Source organism: Pholis gunnellus (genome assembly GCF_910591455.1).
Source record: "Pholis gunnellus genome assembly, chromosome: 16".
In the NCBI taxonomy this organism is placed as follows: domain Eukaryota; kingdom Metazoa; phylum Chordata; class Actinopteri; order Perciformes; family Pholidae; genus Pholis; species Pholis gunnellus.
In genome coordinates, this window is record NC_136543.1 from 2,532,532 (window position 1) to 2,557,183 (window position 24,652).

General features: G+C 41.4%; 1 protein-coding gene across 1 annotated transcript in view; it reads left to right on the plus strand.

Moving 5' to 3' along the window:
* The window catches only part of col11a2 (collagen, type XI, alpha 2), a gene marked incomplete at its 5' end in the record, with an annotated part of 53,166 nt that overhangs the window by 17,927 nt on the left and 10,587 nt on the right, over window positions 1-24,652 (plus strand). Inside the window, 40 exons of the mRNA XM_079176191.1 lie at window positions 2,684-3,877; window positions 5,210-5,323; window positions 6,848-7,063; window positions 8,385-8,438; window positions 9,187-9,228; window positions 9,548-9,610; window positions 9,729-9,803; window positions 11,035-11,121; window positions 11,466-11,522; window positions 11,793-11,846; window positions 12,040-12,093; window positions 12,232-12,285; window positions 12,722-12,775; window positions 14,013-14,066; window positions 14,201-14,245; window positions 15,663-15,716; window positions 16,679-16,723; window positions 16,865-16,918; window positions 17,076-17,120; window positions 18,161-18,214; window positions 18,323-18,367; window positions 18,594-18,647; window positions 18,793-18,837; window positions 19,010-19,063; window positions 19,200-19,307; window positions 19,913-19,966; window positions 20,058-20,111; window positions 20,320-20,364; window positions 21,217-21,270; window positions 21,594-21,638; window positions 21,794-21,847; window positions 22,030-22,083; window positions 22,615-22,668; window positions 22,809-23,006; window positions 23,148-23,201; window positions 23,330-23,437; window positions 23,539-23,646; window positions 23,795-23,848; window positions 24,010-24,063; window positions 24,423-24,530. Of these exons, the coding sequence (XP_079032317.1) occupies window positions 2,684-3,877; window positions 5,210-5,323; window positions 6,848-7,063; window positions 8,385-8,438; window positions 9,187-9,228; window positions 9,548-9,610; window positions 9,729-9,803; window positions 11,035-11,121; window positions 11,466-11,522; window positions 11,793-11,846; window positions 12,040-12,093; window positions 12,232-12,285; window positions 12,722-12,775; window positions 14,013-14,066; window positions 14,201-14,245; window positions 15,663-15,716; window positions 16,679-16,723; window positions 16,865-16,918; window positions 17,076-17,120; window positions 18,161-18,214; window positions 18,323-18,367; window positions 18,594-18,647; window positions 18,793-18,837; window positions 19,010-19,063; window positions 19,200-19,307; window positions 19,913-19,966; window positions 20,058-20,111; window positions 20,320-20,364; window positions 21,217-21,270; window positions 21,594-21,638; window positions 21,794-21,847; window positions 22,030-22,083; window positions 22,615-22,668; window positions 22,809-23,006; window positions 23,148-23,201; window positions 23,330-23,437; window positions 23,539-23,646; window positions 23,795-23,848; window positions 24,010-24,063; window positions 24,423-24,530 (3,873 nt within the window). The remainder of the gene's footprint in view (window positions 1-2,683; window positions 3,878-5,209; window positions 5,324-6,847; window positions 7,064-8,384; window positions 8,439-9,186; window positions 9,229-9,547; window positions 9,611-9,728; window positions 9,804-11,034; window positions 11,122-11,465; window positions 11,523-11,792; window positions 11,847-12,039; window positions 12,094-12,231; window positions 12,286-12,721; window positions 12,776-14,012; window positions 14,067-14,200; window positions 14,246-15,662; window positions 15,717-16,678; window positions 16,724-16,864; window positions 16,919-17,075; window positions 17,121-18,160; window positions 18,215-18,322; window positions 18,368-18,593; window positions 18,648-18,792; window positions 18,838-19,009; window positions 19,064-19,199; window positions 19,308-19,912; window positions 19,967-20,057; window positions 20,112-20,319; window positions 20,365-21,216; window positions 21,271-21,593; window positions 21,639-21,793; window positions 21,848-22,029; window positions 22,084-22,614; window positions 22,669-22,808; window positions 23,007-23,147; window positions 23,202-23,329; window positions 23,438-23,538; window positions 23,647-23,794; window positions 23,849-24,009; window positions 24,064-24,422; window positions 24,531-24,652) is intronic.

Consider the following 24,652-nt stretch of genomic DNA (forward strand, 5'->3'; position numbering starts at 1 on the left):
TGTTTTTATTTTTTGCTGTTTCACCCCACATTCACCCTTTTTCCGCTTTCCCTTTATTTACCCCTCTGCACATCTTACTCGCCTCCCCTTTGGACATCCACTCTCGGCCTCTTCGTGCATTCCTCTCCTTGCTTTCATGTCCCCTCTGCCAACCCATCCATCCTTCCCATCTTTCAATCCTTCCCCATCTCTCTCAGTACTTTGATGAGGAGCAGGATGACCATGAATACCCCTATTATTATGAGGAAACAACAGGCGTTCCCTCCTCCTCTGCGTCCCCCTCTGCCCAACCTGGGGCCCCCAGGCAACAGGTAAAGAGGGAGCACGAGAGAGGGAAGACACGAGCGGAGTTTTGTGGAAGGGAAGGAGCATGAGAGAGAGATGTACTACAGCGATCACGGAGGCATGATTCATAATATAGGTTTAGTTTGCTGAGTATTTGAGTGTCAACTAAATTTGCATCACAAATTCCCTGCAACATTTGTTTGAAAATCTTCATTTTCACTTGTAGCATTCCACATGTCTCTCTCATCCCTCATCACTCCATACCTCCTTTGTTTTATTCACATTTCACCTTTTCTTTAAATCCACATTGAGCTCTCACACCTCGTTTCCACCGTCTCCGTCACACAGGATTACCTTTGCTCCTTATGGTTTTTTGTCCTCGTATCATTTAACATGTTGTCATATATGTATGTGTGTTCAGATGTGGCCAAGTGGGGGCACTGGGGTTGGTGTAGGTGCAGCTGTGTTGTTACACACACTTGCAGACCTTTTTCTCAAACTCCTCTCCGCTCAGTTCTCCAGTCTTCTTCTTCATATGTCCTGTTTAAGGAGCGCACGCTCGTGTTTAGAGACGGGGTGTCACAAAGGTTCCTCAGCACATAATAATCTCTACAAGTAGAAAGATGAAAGTTTAATCACAAAGCAAACCAACTCTGAAAATAAGGGGAAAGCAAACATGGTTAAATGTGTCAGTCATATGATTAGTTTTTTGTTTTGTTCTGTTAAGAAAGGTTACTTTATCTCATGTCTGATTTTAATTTGTGGATCTGCTGACATTACCATTTCAAACCAATGGACTATATGATGATTGGGTGTTTTGTCTATAAGGACAAACTGAGCATATGCAAATAACATTTAGCATAAGTGATGAGAATGTGCCAGAGTAGCCTTTTCTTCAGCTGATTTTGGTCAAATAGTCTTAGTAAATTCGTTTTATTTGTTGCTAATCACACATCAACACAATTAAATTGACTTTCAAATGCTTTCCTGTGATTGTTTAAATGTTCTGCCACTCATTAGTCGTGTCTCCATTCACATATTTGGATGCACATTTTGAAGTATCGCACTAACTTCTGACCAAACTAAACATAGCCAAGTTTATTCACTCCAAACCAGTGGATGGAAACGCGCTTAATTCACATTTCTATTTGGTGGCATTTCAAACGTTTCAAATTTGCTTAGCGATTGAATGGAAACACGGCTATTGTCTTTTATGATAAACTCCACCCATTTGTTTCACAGCTGATCACAAAAAAAAAGAATAATTTGCAATACTATTTGACCAGGGCATGGGTCTGTGTTGTGCTGTTCCTTGCATGATTTCTTCATGGTCTTCGAGGATGTCACCGCATGCTTGTACTTCTGGGTCATCGGTTTCCATGCCAATTTTCAACATGTCAACATGGGGATATCTATGCACATGTTTTTGTCTTGGTATATGCATTCATGGTTGTACATCTGGCCATGACATACACATGTCTGCCACAGCCTGTCTCCTTTCAGTTGTGTTCTGTTTTGCATATTTGTGGAGTTCATATTCACGGTGCTGGCCTGTTTTTCCTTCACACTATAGTACCTGGATGACATTTTTGTTTGTTTCTTCACAGTGGTAATTTGCATGTAATTTTATTATAGCAGCATGAGAAGTAAGAATGAATTGTGTACTGTTGTTTTCATTTTGTGTTTTTATGTGACTAATGTGCATGCTCGCCTGGCATCCATGCTCCTTCTTTTGTTTGACTAAACAGCAGCAACCTTCTCTGTAGTTGGACTGCTCAGTGCATTATAAACTGTGTGTGTGTGTGTGTGTGTGTGTGTGTGTGTGTGTGTGTGTGTGTGTGTGTGTGTGTGTGTGTGTGTGTGTGTGTGTGTGTGTGTGTGTGTGTGTATGTATGTGTGTATGTGTGTGTGTGTGTGTTTGTGTGTGTTCAGCATCAGCTTCACCTGACCAATCACACCCTCAGTGCCCAGACTCCAGTTCATTTTAGCGCAAAGATGCTGCTTTGTCATTTAATATTGGGAATGGCATTACTGGAGAGATCAGCAAACAATCTTATCAAAATTTGTCAAAATATGGACTTGGAATGAATTTGGAATTTGTTTTAGTACTGGTGTTTTTTCAGTTGTATTTTTGCTTACCGTTGTGTTAGTCCTCTGCTGTATCCAGTAATGCCTGTACAGTCTCAGTAAATCATCCAAGCCTTGGCCATCTTTATGTCATTGTTTCTCAAAACATCCACTCTTGTCTTTCTCTCTCCTTCTGTCCATCCCTTGTTTGTGCTTTTCACCCCCCTCCCAACCCTTCCATGTATTTTTGTCTTCCTCCACTCTCTCTTTGTCAATATACACTTTTACATACTAAACACCATCTCCACCAAACATTAATCGCGGATATTAGAAGAAGGCGCTCAATGGAAAAGCCCCCACCAAATCCACCCCGGTCAAACCAAAACCCTCTCCAGCTAAGCCGGCGAAGACTGGATCAAACAAACTTGTAGTTAAGACACCTATGCCCACCAAAGCTCCCAAGTCTTCCACAGCCAAGCCGTCCAAAGCAAAGCCCACTGCAGTAGAGATCCTCCTGTCTAAGATCAAACCAACAGCAGCAGCTAAAGCTAAGCCCACAGCTGCCCCAGCTAAGAACGGTAATGGTAAACCAGCTGTGGAGAAGAAAGCAAATGGTGCAGCTAAAGCAAACAGCAATGGCAATGGAAAAGTAGCTGTAACAAAAACAAATGGCAAAGGCAAAGCTACAGCTGATGCCAAGCCTACAGCTCAGGCCAAGGTGAATGGAAATGGCAAGGGCAAGGTTGTAGCTGAGAAGAAAGTCAATGGTAATGGAAATGGAAAATCCTCACCAGAAAAGAAAGCCAATGGAAATGGAAAAGCCACTGTTGTGACTAAGACTAATGGAAACGGCAATGGCAAAGCTACAGCAGAGAAGAAGGCCATTGGAAATGGCAAAACTACCATTGAAGTTAAAGAGATTAAAGTCAAAGTTAATGGCAAAACTGAGAATAAAGTCAACGGGCAGGCTAATGCAAAAGTTATTACTGTGGTAGAAAAGAAAGCCGTTAGTAAGGGTGCTGCAAATCAGGCAAAAATTGAAACCACTACAAAAGCAAAGACTGAGAGCGTTGTAAAAGTAGAAAAGGTAGAAAAGACTGTGGTCACTGCAGCTAAATCAGCTGCCAAAGTAGAAGCTACTAAGGCCCCTAAACCCACAAAAGTATCAAAAGCTGAACCTACAAAAATGGCAAAGGCTGTGGCCACCAAAGCTCCTGCAGCAAAAACTCAAGTAAAGACAGAAGTCAAAGAGGTCACCAAAGTTAAAACTGTGGCCACCAAAGTCCCTCTGGTCAAATCAACGGTGACCAAAGTTGTGAAGAATGTGATCGAAAAGGTTTTCATCCCGAAGAAAGTAGCTCCAACATCTGCCCCTGTCCGGCCCACTCCACCCAGACCCACCAAATCCAAGTTGCCGGTGGACATTAATGTCAAATCCCTGCACAAACCATTCCCACCCTTTGGCAAGACTGTGCTGAGTGGAACTGCAGTCACAGCGAAGAAAAGTACCAACGGTTATCAACAGGTACAAAAAGAACGCCCATATTTGGGTCAGAGTATCCAATCTGGTCAGGCCAGGTCTTTCCACCATCCAGGGGCTGCAACAAAATAAATTGGGAAAGTTAATGTTTTGAATTTTTACCATTATTATGGGTCTTCAATAGATTACAGGCAGATTTTGAGGTAAATCCTTGATGGTGGACAATCTGGTCTTCAGATGGAAGCTGGTTCATACCAAGCTGGGTGCCTTCTCCTCTGTCTGTATATCATATGATCTGTACGATCACCCCAACTTCTCCATATGATATGATACAGCGGTGCACATGGAAGCATGGCTAATTGTACAGTTTCATTGTTCTTTACTTCACTTCATATTCCTACCTCCAAGCTCAAACTGGATCTCAGAACCTGAATACACTCCAGCACTCCGCCTCTTTCTTTTCGGGGGAAACCATTAACGTACCGGTGTAATGAATGAGCATGGATTTCTATGGCACAAAAACTAAACCTGAGAAAACGCAAATACTATACAATTGTATACACAAAGAAGACAATCAACCTATTCTGTCAATCTGTCATTCTCTCTCTTTGTTTTTTGTTTTTTTAAGTACCTGTGTTTTCTCTCTGACACCCGTCTCGCTGTCTCTGGCCATATTTTGTGTCAAATATGAATAAAGCAGCCTCACAGAAACTTAGAAGCAAACTTAAAGTGTGCTATCATTAGAAGTTACATTTCATTCAATCTGTATTCTACTACAAAGCTGACATGATTTAAGGTAGAGTGACATTGAGAGGTTCATGGTCATTAGTGGGTTCTGGAAAATTCGTAGAATGCGTTTCATTGAAGTAACTTAATTATGTTCTGTGAGGCTGTTGATTGGGGTTGTCTCTCTGGTTTCTGGTCTTGGGTGAAACTAGACATCCCAAAGCATCGAGTTACGATGTTTTCATCTGAAGGGATGGATAGAGGCTCTCAGTCCTACTTCCAACAAGAGCAGACTTCCCCCTTTCATGAATTTTGAGTTTAAAAAGCAAAAATTGTTTTACAATCGAAAGAAATCTCAGCAAAGTAGTCTCAATGACTCCCTAAATCTTGCGTATGGCAACATTTATAGTTATTGAGATTCTGAAACTACCTGAAATTTCTTTTGTAAAATGGATCTTTTCAAGTTTAAAGATGTGAGTTGCCAGTAAGAATATTCTTGGCCTCTGGCGACCGCAATTTTATGAAGTGATCCATTTTCTCCACTTTTAACTCATCATCACTTACAAGCAGACCTTGAACTAACCGCGCTCTTCCATTCAAATCTGCTTACTTCCTCCCTGCTCCCCAATTCCTGTCGACTTGACCAATCAGGATGTAGACACTGAATATTCCGAGGCTGGCCACACCCCGACAGAGACTGATTATTACTATGAGGAGACGGTGCCAGAGGGTGAGGTGATTGGACAAGAAGAGATCCCTGCACAGGTAAAAAAGAGAATTATACACTCAGTGACACAGATCAAGAGTAGATATAGAAACTGTATCATAGAATGTATATAGATCTATAGATATATTTGCTTAATTTGCACATTAAAACGTAAAAAAAACACCAATTAGCACAGAAACGAGAATAAATCATCACCTCCATCACCAAAGGAAGAGGACAGTGTAACAGCTGTGTGGTGGTGAGCCCAGTCTTTATTAACTTAACCAAGTAGTTCTAGCTCTGTGTCTCTCTACACTTTTCTAACCACACATCAATGTTTTGTTGGCACCGATGCCACGTGACAAGACATGAGAGAAGAGCTTTTTCAAAGAGAATGCACCACATTCATCTGCTTGTATCATCAAACATTTTTACGTGGCTCCCCTTTTCCTCTAACAACAAGCTTCCTGTTCTCATCTGAAGATCCTTTGTTGATCAGGTGGAGATCTTGACATAAGAACAAAAATCTTGTGAAGAAGGGATCCGCATAGGAATATTTGATATGCAGTTTTAACCAAAGCAACAAAGGGAGATGAATATAATGCATTCTGGTTTGAGAGAAAAATCGAACTGAACTAAAGAATACAGTAATCGTTGTGGCTTACTTTACGGCCCTAAACTATCAGAATGTGAGAATGAGCTTCTCACATTTCTGATCTGTTTCTCACAGTTCACTTTTTTTGGCAATAATCCATATTGACATCATTAACGTTTTATCTTCCAATTTTGATGCTATGAATGTTTTGCTAATGTTGTAGAAATATTTCAGTCTTATACGGTATATTTTTGGGACAAATGTACACGTTATTCACTATTTGTTGTGATATTGCTTCAGATTTATTCTGTTGTTTTTATATGAGATGACGGTACAGCATTTTTCCACTGGATTCACATTTGTTTTTCAAACACCCATGGTAAGTGAAATAGAAAATAACATAGTGTGGCCTTTGCATAGCGTAGCACATAGCAGCAGCAGCTCGTTTTCACAAAGTGCTTCATATCAGTTCTGTGTGCTCAGGGACAGACGAGCATGACCTTCAGATAAAAAAATACATTTTTAAACCACAAGTTTACAATGTCAGATAATATATTCAGGTAAATTTGGAGAAATCATTCGGTTACAGGTCATCACACAGAAGCTGATGAGGATATGCTTTGGTGGAAACACATAAAGCTCAACAGATGATTAACAGGAGATTTATAGTCACAGGATAAACTTGCTAATCCGTAATTGACCTGAACAAAAAAAGGACTGACACCACAGTCTGCCAGATGTCTTTTTGTTTTCTGTCCCTATGTCACTGTTTATTTGCAAAAGGTAAGACTCACTTCTTTCTATATATGCCCCTCTCTTCCACTCCCCATCATTCTATATTTCTCTTTCCTTTACTAACATTTTCCCATCTTACATACCTCTCCCTCTTCCTTCCTTCTTCCTCTTGCATTCCCTTTTTTCCTTTCCTCGATTCACCCTCTCGTGCCCCTCTATCTATCCTGTGTCGGCTCTGATAAACCCAACCCAGCCCCAGGTGGAGACAATGTTGGTGGGAGAGGAGGTAGATGCCACCAAGGCAGGCGGTGTGGGCGAGGAGGTCTTCACTGAGGAGTATGTGACTGGGGACGTGGGCCTTAAGGAATACGACTATTCCTACAGGGACTACAATGAACCAATACTGGAGACCGGAGAGGTCGATGCCAACATGGGCCCCGCCCTGTCCGCTGTGACAGACGAGGGAGGCGTAAGTCTTTTTGCATCAGAGGCAAAAAACATAAACAAAATCAGTTTCAACCAACTCTGAATCCTAGTCTTTGTCGAATTGTATTCAATCTTCTCTCAATTGACTTGTTTGAGTTTGCCATTATGTAGATACATCATTTATTTATGTGTTCTGTTTTTTCCTTTGGGACCTTCTTACCCATGGTGGCTATTTTGAACCCACATGGTACTGTAGAAAGCTTTACCTGAAAGCCTGGGATGGAATGTCTCCATAATTACCTTCACTTTAAAGGGGCAGTGTGTAGGATTTAGTGATCGCTAGCGATGAAGTTGCAGATTGAAACCAACTGAATACCCCTCCACTCGCCCCTCCCTTTCCAAGTGTGAAGGAGAACTATGGTGTCCTTCGGGTAACGTAAAAATGCAAATGGCCCGAGTGTTTGGTTTGTCCGTTCTGTGCTACCGTAGAAACATGGCGGTGCAACACGGTGGACTCCATTAAGAGAACCCGCTCCCTGTGTTGATATGAAGGGCTCATTGTAAGCTTAGCAAAACACAACAACACATTCTTAGTTCCAAGTGATTATACACTAATAAAAACGTAGTTATGAATATTATGTTCTATTTCAGACAATAAATTCATTTTATGATATTGGTTGTTAACGTCGTCTGTTTCAGTTTTCCACCAAAAGTGTGATGTAAGTAAATTCAAAATGGCCACCATGCAAGTAAGATGTATCCATAGATTCAATTTTATGCCAGGCAAGCTCAATCAGTCACAGAGACACCTGTAATTGAATGCATTTCAAATACTTTAAGGACCAAGACGTAGTCCACACATCAGTGGTTGAAATGGGTTTTATTTTATTCGGTGTATAGTGAGAAACTCAGGAACCCAGGAGGAATAGCTGTTACCACGGTAGAAGCTATAAGGGATCCTAATAAGCATAAACAATCATTTGAACTATCACATACTCTGCATAAAAGGCATTTGGATGGCTGCATCCTTTTTCTTGAATGCCATTTATGGTGGTGTATTGCTTCATTTAGCGCTGCTTAGCCCAGGTGATTCTCTGTATATAGAGGTAATGGACCAACAGTTTGGAGAATCACTGACTCATCGGTATTTGGACGAAAGCTTATGCCTTTATCACAAGCAAATCAGGTTTTTATTTCATCATTCTATTTACTAGCATAATAGTGTTTGATATAATGTAGCAAACTAATGTGGATGTCTTCATGCCAAATCTGCATTTTCTGGGTGTGCTTGTCTTTTTGGTGTGTGTGTGAGTCCCTCTGTACTGACTACGCTGTGTTGTTGGCTACATGTGTGTTTTCCTCAGGCTGCCGTCAGAGGCCAGAAAGGAGAGAAAGGAGACCCTGCTGTCTTGGAGCCTGTGAGTTACTAATTGTCTTTCAGCAGCTTTACCTGAGCAGATGTTTTTTTTAAACTGGCTTGTTCTGTGACAGAAAGGAGAAGCTTCCCCCACACTTTCCCCAGAAGATCCAGGTGTTTGCACCGGTGACCTTTCAGTCGCACACTTGCTTTTATACCTCTTATCCGAGATAGATGTCACATCAATTTGAGGGTGTGATTGAACACATATTTATAATCACCTTTTAGGAGACTACTTTGGCAGAGGAACCATGTCTATCCTGTTCAAAAGTCACAGGACTTATCTCTAGCTGGTTACCTACACTGTTCCATATTTGTTTCAATGGTTGCCAATGAGCCATTATACAGGTCAGTGAGCTAAACTCCTTTCAGCTTAGACAACTTGTAGTTCAAATGGTGGAGAACGTGCCCATCCAAGGACTAAATGACAAGCTTCTTGTCCTCGTAGTAAGGCTTTTTTCCATTCATCTATTTCAATCCCAAAAATGTAAATGCAATAAAATTACTTATTTGACCTTAAATGCAGCTGTTGAAAAGGGGCGGATTCTTCCAGTAGGATGCAAACGTGTTTTTTTCCGCTAAGAACATTGTACGAGTTAAGGTGCATTACAAACAGACTAAATGTTGAGAAATCATTTTCTCCTCTGAATACAAGACATGTCTCAGCAATGTCTTGTATTTTTTGCGATGTTCACGCCTTTTTTTTTCAGGTTTTTTTAACATTTTGAACTTTATTCTGACTCCTGCAGGGTATGCTGATTGAAGGACCTCCAGGACCTGAGGGACCTGCTGTAAGTGAATGATGGTTATTCCCTTGTTTTCTATCCTAAAGACATTTTACTAACTTCTAAATATTATATTAATACACCTTTAGTTTGCACATCTTTATTTCCTCAGCTATGAATTATTTTAGATAGTAGTGTAATTAGATAGCCCCTCAGCCAGTACACTTCTCTGTTTAAAGGTTGTGGCTATTAACATTCTTTTTTGAATGTTACTTTTAGGATATGCAACACCATAATCAAACTGCACCTGACACTGATAGAGAAAATGACCAGCTCAACAAGTCTGCAATCAGAATACTTAAGCACCCTCTCCCACTTCTTTCAGGGTCCTACTGGCCCCCCTGGCTCCTCTGGACCTCCTGGCTCTGTTGGTGACCCTGGCGAGAGGGTGAGTGTTTCACTTTATCTGAAGAACTGCAGGTCTGGAGAAACATCAGTGCCGAATCTGTGCACAGACGATTCTAAGACATAGAAGCGTATTTCACTTCATCCTCTCCATCCCGCAGGGCACCTCTGGTAGGGCTGGTCTGCCTGGAGCTGATGGAGTCCCTGGACCTCCTGGAACCTCAGTCATGCTGCCTGTGAGTAACCCTTAACTTTTAATCCTTTCTTAGAAATGGATGTTTGAGTGATGTTTGCTCAAACAGGGGCATTTTTTACCTTGGCCTTTATCTAATATTCTGTGTAGTTCTGTATGTTCAGTATAGATTCCTGTTATAGTAGAGTTCTGCAGGAATGGGTCCTAAACCAGGAAGTGTGCCAGCATTTTTCACTTGCAGTTCAGTGGTCAGGGTCGTCCTTCAATCAGAGGAGGTGGTCCGATCCCCGGCTCCGCTAGTCCATGTCGATGTGTCCTTGGGCAAGACACTTAACCCCAAATTGCTCCTGCAGCTGTTCCTGTGGTGTGTGAATGTTGTATGAATGTCAGTTAGTCCTGATGGGCAGGTGGCACCTTGCATGGTAGCCCCCGCCAGCAGTGTATGAATGGGTGTGAATGGGTGAATGATGACGTAGTGTTAAAGCGCTTTGAGTGGTCGGAAGACTAGAAAAGAACTATAAAAGTACATCCATTTACCATTTTACCATTAACCTCTTGAAGTCAATGGGTTTTTATCTGGGTTTTTGGTTAGATGCCTGAAATAGGTTCTGTGGTCACTGTTGAATTTTTAAGCTTGTACGCGTCTTAAAAAAGGCGGCTGCAAGCAACAAGTGGCTGAATGAGACTACAAAACGTCATCACTAGAACACTAGTCCGCCTTTTACTTTGTGGTGGTGACGTGAAGTCATGTGACCACGGTGTAGGTTTTTTTAAGCCTTGCATTTGCTTTTTACTTGCATTGCATTTACCCTTCAAAAATCCTCAAAGATTATCTTGCTGAACAAAACGTGAAAGTATCATAAACGCTTGTTCGCCACAGATCTTATTTTGGGCAATAATCCAAAATCCAGCAGAGAAATCCCATTGGCTCTTTGTCGAGGGAACACGTGCGATGCTAACTTCCGACATGGCCAACAAAATGAGGTCATCCCTGCAGAACTCTATGGCTTGATGCGTTTTAACATTAATATTTGAGTATTGGCCACTCAGAATCCAAATAACTGTAGCGGTGATCAGTGAGGAACTGGAAGTTACAATCGATAAACTTACCATCACACTTTGATTTGTTTGTCCTTTTTATTTTTATATATAGTTAAAGTAATTGTTCTGCAGCGATTTTTGCTGATTGATTCTTCAATTTCTCCAACAGTTGCCCCCCACCATTCATCAGGCAAAGTATCCACTCAAAAACAAATCCTTTCTTCTTTTTGCAGTTCCGCTTCGGTCAGAGTGGAGGAGATAAGGGTCCTGCCGTTTCTGCACAGGAAGCCCAGGCAGCAGCCATCTTGTCTCAGGCCAGGGTCAGTCATCACTTTCACTTCCACCATGTGGTTCATTTGCCTCAAGGATCAGAACATCAGCCTTTCTTTGCTATTTGTGTAAAAATACTCTTACTGAAGCCAGTACTAGAACACACAACAAATTATAATACACAACAACAAAAACACATAACACAAACGTGGTAGAGAAAACCTAGTTACAGCAAATTTCTGACTTCATTAAAACTTCATTTAATTTAAGATTTTAGACATTTAGCTGATGTTTTCAGTATGATGGGAGATTTTCCTTCTCTTCATACATCACCATCATTACAAGCAGCCATGTTCCTCCCTGATCATTGATTCTGAGATATCTTTGTCTGCAGATGGCTCTGAAAGGACCTCCTGGACCAATGGGATTCACTGGGCGCCCCGGACCCCTGGTATGTTTACTGTCATTTGGACCCGTACCTGTTCATATCAAGAGTTTGTTGTTGTCATTGCTTACCATCAATTTCACAATCTAGCTGATTGTACACAACAACAAAAAAATGTTTTACCTATTCCAGGATTTTGATCTCATAATATGTCTCTTATAAGCTTTTTTGTTAAGTCTCTTAACTGCAAAAACTTTCATTTTTAAGGGGCGAATATGAAGTATGATGTTTTGGTGATGATGATGATGATGATGTTGATGTTTGTGTATGTTTCAGGGAAATCCAGGTAGTAATGGTTTGAGGGGAGAGAGTGGAGACCCCGGTCCTCAGGTAAAAACACAGAATCAAACCCTGACCTCACACCAAATTCAAATAATTCATGTCAAATCATGTAATTAGCCTTTCCTTCAGTAGGGCATTGTCTATGGTATTACTGAATGTATAAATTATAGTAGGAAGTGTACTCAGCTCAGATCTATGACAAAAATGCATCACAGACATATCATTGTCGTTCATTTTCCAGGGCTCCAGGGGACCCCAGGGCACGATGGGTCCTCAAGGCAAATCAGGAAGAAGAGTGAGTATGAAAAATGTCTTGCATTGTCTTTACCAAGCATGCCCTGTCAAAAACAAAACATGGTTATTTGGCAAAGTGGGACAACTGTGTCTCATGTACAGAAGCACTTCTAAAAGACGTTCCTCCTCTCTCTAACAGGGCCGGGCTGGAGCTGATGGTGGCAGGGGAATGCCAGGAGAGTCTGGAACCAAGGTAACCTCTCTCTGGTGCCTCTAGATCCTCTATGGACATCGTCAACATGAACTCTGTTGGCTCGTGATTTTCTCTCTTTGTTTGGAGCTCACCTTGTCACATGGCTGGTATTTTGAAAGTCCTGGAACAGATCCCCCAATATGAAAAATGAAATACTAGTGTCCTTTAAGTGCCAATTTATACAGACGATAACTGTGATGTGACCGTAAAATTAAACCTGTACCTATATTGTGAAATGATAAATGTACAACCTGGTATGCCAGCTTTTACTTGGTCTGGCTGGGACAAAAAAGTCCACTTCAGCATCTTAGGCCCAAAACTGCACAAAGCTATGTGCATTAAACTCTGTATTAATGCGTCAACTCCACATGTGATGCAGTCCTTCATCTACTACAATGCAGAGATAATACCTTCCATGTCTGTTTGTCTCTCTCAGGGTGACCGTGGATTTGATGGCCTTCCTGGTTTACCCGGGGACAAAGGACACAGGGTGAGTCTAAAATAAAAATTACAATCCAAATGCCACATACACTTTTTATTATTGTAAGTTCTAAGTAGATGATTTAAAGGGGGGACGACCCTCTACATCCCCCAACTGAGAGAGAGAGAGAGAGTGTAAAGGCACAGTAGTTGTTTAGTTGAATATGTTAGTCTGGTCTGTCTGACTCATTGATCCTCCATCTGACTGAGGTTTGTGCAAGTTTAAATCTATGGCCCAGATCACGGCTCTGAAATATCAGTAGCCTAACTGAGCTGTGTATTGAAGTCCATGGTGCTGCAGACAATCACAACTTTTGTAAGAAACCGAGCAATCACCACGGAGAAAATGACATTGATGCACTCCTGAACCGCTCTCATAGAGGCAGTCTAGTGTTGTATTTTAGTCAGAGCCTCCTCTCCTTCATGAAATCCACTATGCGTCAGTTCTTATCGATTTCATTTCCAGGCTGGTTTAGTGGATTTGGAGCTAGTCATAGTTAAGTTGTGTAATAGTGATACTCGTTAACTGGAGAGGTTAGAAGGAGATATACATTTCTAAACTACATAAAAACCTGTGGAGCTAACATTAGCACATCAATAACAAGTGTTAGCATGTCCATGCTACGCTAGCTACTGAAGGTATACTGAATGTCTACACATGCTGCTTTTGCTTTTTAATGATTGTAACAGTGAATAAAGACCTGCCCGGCTTTACAGGAACAGTGTTGTTCCTTCATTTCATTGTCTTCTGTCTCCATCTCCAGCTGATGTGGTGGTTCACTTTTACACTGATCTGTAGCTTTAGCTTCTATCTTTATCTTTTAAACCTGTTTTTGCTGCTGAATCAGTTTGACATCATGGACATACTTCTGTCTGCTTCTCTCTGAAATCAATTTATCGTCTTTTGAAAATTGTTATAATATTTATTCAGGGCAGTTAGTGACAGTGTGGGCTCCATAGTAACGTAGCTCTTGACGGAGTAGCAGCAGAGGGCCCCTGAGTCCCGCCCTTCCTGACAGTATTTTCCATAATATTCTCCACCCACCTGCTAAAAATGAAGAAATCGCCTACTGGTAGTAGTGATAATAGTGGTAGTAGTGGTAGTAGTAGTAGTAGTAGTAGTGGTAACAGTGGTAGTAGTAAACAAAAAAGAGATTGTTCGTTAATATGCATAAGAACTGTAATACATGAATATCTGTAAGCAGTGCTAAATCATTTAGTGATTCCTTCACTCTTTCACTCCCCAGGGTGACTCAGGACCATTGGGACCCATAGGATCTCAAGGGGAGGACGGAGAGAGGGTACGAAGATATGAGAACATAATTTGAAATGATTCCAGGCACTACTCACAACATCTTGTCATTGTGTCACTCCATAACGGTTCATAATCAGCACCGTTCCATCCTTGGCATGTTGTTTCTGTGTGTGTTTCCAGGGAGACGATGGAGAAGTTGGACCCAGGGGTCTCCAAGGTGAACCAGTGAGTGTTTCCATGATTCCAATCTGATTTTGAATCTCTCCCTCATGTCTATGACTTTGTTATAAACAGCATCCCAAAATACAACCCTGCGTATCTATTTGAAGCCCTACTGTTACTTTCACAGCTGTTATTTCTCACCATTGTAATAATACCTGACATAGTCGGGGTTCTTCACTGTAATCATGTGATGGAGAAGATACAGCCAAGTGCTGTCAGGACCACGTGTGTACAGTGTGATGGTTTCTTCACATAAATGACCATGTGCTGTCTGAAATAGGTTGGATAGCCTAGAAATAGATGTCTGGATGTAAACTCCTTTCAGCTTCATTGATAACATCAATACTATGAATCAGCAAGAATTAATAAACAACAAATCACAACAGAGTCAACATTCAAAATGTAACAAAGTTACTTTTTTTTGCATGAATAATCCTTTATTTACAGACACCCAGTGGTCATTGTATTGGGCGAACCTGTACAATCTAATGCAAACTAATACAACAGCTGTTCTGTTTTTGTTTACATTGTCTGAAATGTGTGAATTAAATGATATATGTATTACAGAGGTCATAGTTAAAGGTGCTGTTGCGCTGGACTTCTTTTCCTCTTCCAATCAAAAAAAGAAGTTTCTAGCCATCTGTAGACCAGTATTTCAGACAACAGGGCCCCCGGCTCTAACGGCTACAAGTATCACTGTTTGTGGGCAAACACTCAAGGACATAGAATACTCAGCTAGCCAGCTTGTCTTATTCACCCGTAACGCATCACATGAGGACCAAAACCAAAATAAATCATATTCTACCATAAAAAAACATTTTTGATCATAATCTAAACCCCATCTGAAAAGTCTTTGTCTTTGTTGGAAGGATGTCATACATTATGATCAACTGAAAATTAGTCTTGTGATCAAAGACACACGTTTCAATTAAATCATATACTTTAAAAAATATACTTTTACGGTTTAGATTTATCTTATTGAGGCCAATTATATATTTTTAAATTATTTTCCTCCAGACATTTGAACCCTTTGCACTTATTTGTATGGCACAGCTGTTAGAAATTGATTATATTTAAATTCGGAAGTGGCACCGTTAAAATGTAAAAAAAATAAAATAATTGAATAGCCACTATTGGAACCAGTACATATAGTTTGTTAAATATGTGTGTTGTTTATCAACAAATAGTAACAATTATTGCCAAATAATAATCAGTGTGCTCCTCCATATTCATCTGTCGCTTTGTCCTGATGCTAATGTGGCTGATGTAGCTGGTGTTGACCTTTGACCTCCCATTAATATTCATCTACATTATGATTTATTCTACAATCCATTCATGAGGCTGTTTAAATCTCTCATTTACAACCGTGAGTACTGACTGATCTTGGCTTGTGCGTGTGTGTGTGTGTGTGTGTTTCTAGGGACCTCGTGGTTTGCTCGGACCCAAAGGTCCTCCTGGAATCTCTGGACCTCCTGTGAGTAAAAACTATTTCAAACCGCATTGTGCTGCTGTTATTTTAGCTGCATTATTTTGTCCCTCTGTGGCCACTGAGCTCCCACAGCACCTCCTGAAACCACGCTCTGTGACCTGATATAAAGACGGGGATACCCAGTAATCTAAAAATGAACATGTAACGGTCCCACACTCACCTCAAAACAATAACAACACACCCAGGATTTAGGCAGCCAAGTATCCATTTGACACTCATGTATTTATTTGTCCTAGAGTTGTTTTTGTACACTGGTTGTGGTCTGCCCTTAAAAGAGTACTTCACAGATTTAGCATTGCACTACGATAACATGTTTTTTAAAAGCTACGATGCAGCAGACATTTGTCATTTTTATTCCACATATTCCTCTTCCTTGTCAAAGCCTGGTGCCCGCGTTCCCCACAATGCAACTCAACCTCTGCCTGGGTAGAAGATTATGCTCGTAAATCAGAATCAACATCGTTTATTGCCAAATACGCTACACATACAAGGAATTTGACTCGGTGAATGGTGCATAACAATAAACAATAAACACAGTGCAATAATCAAGACATCATTTTAAAATATAAAAATTGACAATAAAATATTGTAAACAGATAACAGCAACTAGCAGCTAATGGAGCTTTGAGCTGCTATGAGGAACGGGCTACAGAGGTCTGGTAACCTCACTTCTACCTGACTCCACACATCCAGAGTGTTTCATTTTCAAACTTCTTCAGCCCCAACCAACACTAGCTCAAGTGACATCCCTTGAGGGCATTTATCAGACTTCTGGCAGCTCCCTCAGGAGCAGCCAAAGGCTTTAGGCTTCATGCTATTCATTGTTATTATTAGAAGCAAATGTGTTTGAAATGTTTAGAATTGTTATCTATTCTGTGGATGGTTGACATACATTTCGTTCAGAGTTCCATTCAGACTTTTCTCTGTTCATCCTCTTTTCTTCTCAGGGTGTACGAGGGAATGACGGGCCCCACGGCCCCAAGGGAAACTTGGTCAGTGTCACTATCTTATCTACCATGTTATCATGTAACCTCGTACTTAAGAATCAGCAGATAATTACAGTATCACAAAACTTGCATCCTCCCCGTCTGTCCTTCGCTTTGTCATCATGTTATCTTCTTTCTGTCTCTCAGGGTCCCCAAGGAGAGCCAGGACCTCCAGGTCAGCAGGGAACCCCAGGAACTCAGGTGAGACGGAGGACAGCATGCCCACTATCACAGACTCGTGATATGAACTTCTTTCACTCAGTAATCGTGTGCTGAAGAGCAAAGGCGTGCATACACACAAACTAAAAGGAAGCAGTAATATTGACAATGTGTATTCATCCATTCATTCATTTTGCAGGGATTGTCAGGACCTCAAGGAGCCCTCGGACCCCCGGGAGAGAAAGTAAGAAAACTAAGCGGTTAACGTTAATACAGTACAGGACATACAGTATAAATAACAAGGCACAGTTCTACAATAGAATGACTTATTGGTTTTACCGGATAGAGATGTGAATGAGAAAGCAGGACATCCAATATCCCGTTGTGTGAAGAGCATTCTGCATCCTCAATTTGTTTTATTGTGGAGTGACACAAAAAAGTGAAAACCAGCAGGATACCAGTTTGGGAGAGTCTTGCAGTTGCAGTGTGATGGGAGACGCAGAGATTCTTTAAAGATCTGTGATAGTTTTATCGTTTATTTACACGTCCCGGTACTAGGGCTGTCACTATATCAGATTTGCACGAAGGTTATCGTGGTCAAAGGAATACACGGTAACGATATTGTCGTGATATCTATAGAAAATAATTTAAAAATAAATAATAATATCACGCTCAAAATACGAGTGTAGGGAAGTGGAGAGAACTATACTGTAACTATACTAACTTCAGTTTTACTCAAAACAGTGGATTGGATTAGATGTCTCATAACATGCACTGTATGTCTCATCATTCAGGATTGTTAGCGCATTAAGGGACGTGGAGAGTCTCTTGATGATTATTCTTTATTCACGTATCTCTTTTAGACTTTTAAAGTTAAGTTCATTTTGTGCACTATGGTTATTTGCCTTCTTGCCGATAGTTAGATGAGAAGGTTGATAGCACATTCATTCAATTCATTTTTCAATTCATTAAATATGAAGCTACAGCTAGCAGCCGATTAGCTTAGCTTAGCATAAAGACTTGGAACAAAGGGAAACAGCTAGCCTGGCTCTGTCTAAGGGTAAAACAAAAGTCCACCTCCCGATAATGGCACTTCAAGTAACTCTGCAGTTACATTGGAATAACACATCTTTCTCTGTGTGACAGAGAATTATCAGCCTGGCAGCTGCACAGTTTTTTTTAGCACAACTTACTCTTCTTATGGTGTTTTATGGCAGTAACCAACCTGTTTCAGCTGCAGCACTCTCTGGACTCTCATTCATGACCACATGTCTTCTCCTCCAGGGTCCCACAGGAAAACCGGGTCTGCCAGGAATGCCTGGAGCCGACGGCCCTCCTGTATGTTCGCCTCTTCCTTTCTTTCTGCGTTTATGTCATTGAAACTGAATTAAGTTAAATCCACCGACACTGGATACCCTTCCTGAGCTCTCTGTCTTGCCTTCTCAGGGTCACCCAGGAAAGGAGGGGCCTTCTGGCACCAAAGGAAACCAGGTGAGTGTCAATCATACACACCCATCACACCAGGTCCCTTCTCTTCCATCTAACAGACTACATTCACCAACTCAACATGAGACTCCTAACAGAAGAAACACATGAAAGAGTCTGATTAAAATGCACATGTACAGGAAAGACTTGTAGTCGTAAAAATGACATTCAGCATATTTACTTTAAGGTATTTATTGTGTTAACTCGTCCTTCTTTCTTTGATCTCCTCAAGGGTCCCAACGGTCCCCAGGGTTCTATCGGCTATCCTGGCCCTCGTGGCATCAAGGTCAGTCCAGTTACAGAAAAACGGTCAAATCACTTTTTGCTTTTTGGGGGATTTTGTGTTGCATGTGCAAATAAACTGAACCAACACATGGCTTGAGTATTCCTTAGCATGTCAGTGTATTGATTATGCCACGCTTTAATTGCAGGGAGGTCAAGGAATCCGTGGACTGAAGGGCCACAAGGGAGAGAAGGTAAGTCATCCATCACAGTTTAATACTTCCACTCACTCAAGGAATACCCTTCACTTAAATCACAATTTGTTAGTCTACATTTTTAGCACTATATATGTCTAAAATGATCTTGAGTTTATATAATATTTGACTGAATATGTTCTGTCTGTTTTCTGTTTTCCTGCGTTTCTAGGGAGAAGATGGTTTCCCTGGAATTAAGGGAGATTTTGGTATCAAGGGAGATAGGGTAAGATAGATTGATGGAGTAACTGGTTGGTTTATCAGTTGATGAATAGAATGATTGATGAATGAAGGATTGATTGACTTTCTCCTTGTCACTTTGTATCTTTGCCATATAGTTTTGTTTTGTCTCCTGTTGACAGGGGGAGCTCGGAGTATCAGGGCCCAGAGGAGAGGATGGTCCAGAGGGGCCAAAGGGTCGCGTCGGACCCCCCGGTGAGCTCGGACCACTTGGACTGGTTGGAGAGAAGGTACAACTAGTTCAATCAAGACACGATTGCATTTAGTGAGATAGGTTACTGATATTTTAAGGAGCATCATTTCCTGCTTAATGTATTATCACTGAAAGTTAACTGGATTTTAGTTTTTTGTTTTGCAAATGCTGATATTTCCCCTCAGATGTCCCCATTTTCTTAAAACATAGGGTGAGACCTCCTCTTTGACAAGACATTAGGCAGAACTATCTCTGTGCTGTGCTGCTCTCTTGTGGTTATATGTGCACTTGAGTGAAACGGGACATTTTCACATGGAATTTGCAGTATTTTCTATATTTATTACAAGTATATTTGAATGAAACATGCATGCATTTCATTTCCACCAGTGTTTTCTTTTTGCGTTAGTTGCTGCGACTAAACTTTTTACATTTTGCCGTTATTTGTTTGTTAATAAGACTGCAGCACACCTGGGCACAAAATCAGCTAATTCTCATTCACTCTTCATATTCTGACACATATTTCTGAATTCGAGCAAATTGTCATTGTTGTGTAGCAGGTTGGTAATATTTAAACACAATTACAGATGTTGTGACGCACCCAAGTTAACGATCCGGATTAATGAGGTCATCATGTGATTTCAGGGTAAACTTGGTGTACCTGGACTTCCTGGATATCCCGGAAGACAAGGACCCAAGGTAGGAGAAACACACATACGGCTTCAGTCGTCCTCTCTGACTCAATTCTTCATCCCGGTGCTGATGCTGAGATGTTGATTTCTTTTCTTAGGGATCTCTTGGATTCCCAGGATTCCCCGGCTCAAACGGCGAGAAGGGAACGAGGGTAAGTCAACGGTTCTGTGGAAGGTTTCTCTTCTCTAGTCAGCCTTTATGCTTTTTAAAGCTTTTAGTTGTCAAGTGTTCAAGTGATACTGACCGTGTCAAGTGATGTAGCTGATTCATTATCTCTTCACAGATACCCTGGACTGATCAATCCTGTAGATGAAGTTATATAGTCAGTAATGCACAGTTTTTGTTGTGTGTTTTTTCAGGGTCTTGGTGGCAAATCAGGACCAAGAGGACAAAGAGGACCAACGGTACCATTTCACATTTATTCATTCGTTCTTTCAGTCAGTGTGTAAAAGCTATTCTGCTCCGAGGATGATTGTCTTTGATCTTATTCCACTCAAGCTGTTAAGCACAGACGGACTGTCTGCTAGTGGTATAAAAGAGTAACTTATAACTTTGCTGAAAAGCAGAGTTTCACTGTTCTCTCTGGCTGGAAGTTTCAAGTCAGTGAGAAGTAAAAAAAAAAAGACCCCATCTCAACAGAAGGTCAAAGTTTATTGGTAAAAGTCAATAATGTACAATACTGTTGTACACAGAGAAAAAGGATATGAATATTTGCATGTATGCATGTACATTTACTTGTGTAGTCATTTACAATCAACCGAAAATCTGTCACAAAATGACATGCATGCCAACAAAAAGTTTTGATCAGCACGACATATGCAATTGGTTACAGAGTGCTGCAGGAATGAGTCTTAAAACCCAGAAATGAGTCAGCGTGTCTGTATTTCTGGTTCCCTCGTCTCAAACTCAAGGCTTCTTTAATGGGTTTTTGGTTAGATGCCTGAAATAAGGTCTGCGGTTAACACAAGCTGAAGAGATTTTAACGTTTTGTAAAACGTGTAAGTATCATAAACATCTGTTTGCCAATGAGCTTATTTTCTGCAAATATCCCATTAGCTTCTGAGACGCTAACTCAGAAGAAATATGTCGTCCCAGCAACATTCTATTGTGCAAATTAGACAATTGCACTTACTTATTCCTGTTCAAGAATTGAGCCAAAGCAAATGAGAAAAACTGTCATTTAAAACTGATAAACATCAAGGTGATCGCAGAGAGAATCACTTTTTACTAATTGTGCTTACTGTTTGTCCCATCAGGGCCCCAGAGGGCAGAGAGGACCGAGGGGCACGACTGGGAAATCCGGAGCAAAGGTTTGTCTACGCAGTGAATTTATCCAGATTGTACTCACATATGTGCTATGTGAGAGCCATTATGATGATGATTATTGGTGTTTATATTTAGATGTATTTATTTAATAACTCATAACAATCTCACAATTTGAATTTGACACCAAGAAGTTTAAGTAAAGACATGCAAAAGGCTCGTCTTTAGCAAATGTCTTTACATCTCAAAATGACCTGGCTCTGAATCGGAGTGAAGTCCATTTCTAGAAGCAAAAGACATTAAAGAACAATAGTTTGTGATCCAAAACCTCATTTGTTGTTTACTGTGCTGTTGTTTTGTTGCCTGGTAGGGAACTTCGGGAAGTGATGGCCCTCCTGGTCCTCTTGGAGAGAGGGTGAGCGCTCCATTTACGTTACAGTAAAAAAGCATGTCGGACTGCGTCGCTCTTTGCTTACATTCAAATCTGTGCTGCGATTTTTGTAAGACACTGAATGGTCTCTTGGGAATTGTTATATGTTGTAATTATAACATATGTTGTTGTCTCACCAGGGATTGCCCGGACCTCAGGGAGCCAATGGTTTCCCTGGACCAAAGGGACCTCCTGTAAGAACATGTTTTGATACCAGTTTTATTAATACTGTATAGTCAGGGTGGTATCTCTTGGCTGTGTATAAGAGAATTGAAGTACATTCTTCCACCATGGTCTTGGGTTTGATGTTCCATATTGCTTGTAGCTCTCTTAAAACGAGATTTAATTGATATATGATGGTTGATTGATCCTACAGGGACCACCAGGAAAGGACGGGCTCCCTGGACATCCTGGGCAGAGAGGAGAAGTTGTAAGTTGTATTTTGTTACTACTCGTAATGGTGTTTGTTTTACTACACTTTGTCTATTTGAGTCTGTAGATTTCTCCTAAAATCACCAAAAGTTAACATTAGATAGTGCCTTATTTGCATATTTAAACATAACATTTCAGGAAACTTATAATACAAAAGAAAATTGTCTTAATGCAAGTAAGCAACTGGTGCAGTGTCTCCCCTTAAAGATGTTCCACCTGTTTAAACTGATGAGTTTAAGACTTTTACTCTGATTCCAGTCACTCAGAAATATACCGATGAGGATTTGTCGTAAATGAGTAAATGAACTAGCATTAACCGAGATAGCAGGTTTTCTCATTTGTATTCATAGATGCAGTCACACTGCTTCAGATATTTTCAGATCATTTCTTATATTTTCGGGAAAAAAAGAGACATCCGTTTTAGTTTGTTTGATCTCAATTAACCCCAAAGATCACTGTACCTATCCAACTTTCTTTAGATATTAATATTCTTGTAGATTTTTTTGCTAACTGAATTTCTCTCCTCCAGGGTTTCCAAGGTAAGGTGGGTCCACCTGGACCTCCTGGAGTCGTTGGACCTCAGGTGAGTTTTTCCAATCATGGTGCAGACTTTTCTCTTTACTGATACAGTAGACCGCATCAGTTTCCATAACAACACAACGTGTTCTCTTTTCTCTCAACATCTTCTTCCCCTCTGTGCCCCCTCCATCTCCATCCTCTCAGGGTCCATCAGGAGAGACCGGCCCAATGGGCGAGCGTGGCCACCCTGGACCCCCAGGTCCACCTGGAGAGCAGGGACTTTCTGGTCCCTCAGGGAAGGAGGGCACCAAGGGAGACCCTGGACCCGCCGGAGGCCCCGGTAAAGACGGGCCACCGGGACTGAGAGGCTTCCCTGGGGAGAGAGGACTACCTGGAACCCCTGTGAGTATGACCAAGACAAATACTGCGTACAGATCTTCATTCTGTCTCAATCAGTTTGATAGCAGTAGATTGACCTTTGGAGTAAGAAGTCTAGGTTAGGAGAAAGATCACTGATTAATCCTCTCTTGTCTTTTCTTGCAGGGAGGTGGAGGACTGAAGGGAAGTGAAGGACCTGCCGGACCTCCTGGACCCGCTGTACGTTTCAAACCAAAACCAAAACCCTAACTCCAACTTATATCTCATTCTATTCAGAAGAATGAAGTATTCGCTCAATGACTACCTGCTGTAATCGGTACGGTCTTTGTGATGTTGTACCTCTCTAGGGGTCTCCTGGTGAGAGGGGGCTAGCTGGTACTGCTGGACCTGTTGGACCTCCTGGCAGACCAGGCCCTCAGGGGCCTCCTGGATCATCTGGAGAGAAGGGAGTTCCTGTGAGTATTCTGGTTTATCCAATGTGCATTTGACTCGTCATTTTGAATTTAACTGAGATTTAACTATTGATTCTCCTCTTTGTTCTTTTTCTCCTGCTAAGGGTGAGAAAGGTCCTATCGGCCCGGCCGGTCGTGATGGAGTGCAGGGTCCCGTGGGTCTGCCTGGCCCTGCAGGATCACCTGGAATATCCGGAGAGGACGGAGACAAGGCCAGTAACTCTTCATACCAACATGTCCTTTTAAAAAACACCTTGGTTACCCTGTTATTCCCCCCTGCTCTTAGCAGGGGATCATTCATTTCAGGGCTTTGTTTACGTTGTGTCTTTGCTGTAACGTGATGTTTCTTGCTCGGTGCAGGGTGAGGTTGGAGAGCATGGGCAGAAGGGCGCCAAGGGAGGAAAAGGAGAGCATGTGAGTGACGCTGACGTGCATCGAGCCTGAAAGATTTCTTTGTGAACGAAAACGATCAGGATCTGATTTGTGAAACTGAAACAATGCCGTTTCTCTGTTTATCGTATCACTGCTGTTTTGCTCATTGTGTGTGTGTGTGCTTGTTTTTTGTTTGTTGGTAGGGTCCTCCTGGTCCACCCGGGCCAATGGGTCCTGTCGGTCAGCCTGGTCCTGCTGTAAGTATAAACTTGAACTCTTTGAAGACAAAATCAGACAGTTTGCAGTTCCACTTGGTTGCACTTGTTCCTGATTGTATGAACTTGCAGTTGGCTGCCTTTGGTGCAGATGAGTTTCTAGTTGGCACTCCTTATTTGTTAAGATATAGTGGGTGTCACTGCTCATGCTACAAGCTCAGATCTTTATTCCAAACCAACTAGGATATAAAATGCATAAGAAAGAAAGCTGTATGTTGTATCATACAGGAGCTTTCAATAGGGTAAAGGGTTTAGCTGAATGGGAAGAAACTGTATAAACACGACACCGATCACTACTGAACATTCAATCGCTATCGTGCTCTTCTTCTTCTGTGGTGCAGGGTGCTGATGGAGAGCTTGGACCAAGGGGCCAGCAGGGGCCATTTGGATCTAAAGGTGACGAAGGAACCAGAGGATTCCCAGGAGCCCCAGGACCCATCGGATTGCAGGTAAAATAAAAGCCACAATGCTCACTTCAGAGGAAATGTCACTCGAATCTTCATTTTAGACTTTTATGTAAATATTTAGAGCTACTTTCTTGTGCTAAGTTGCTAAGCTTAACTAAACTGTC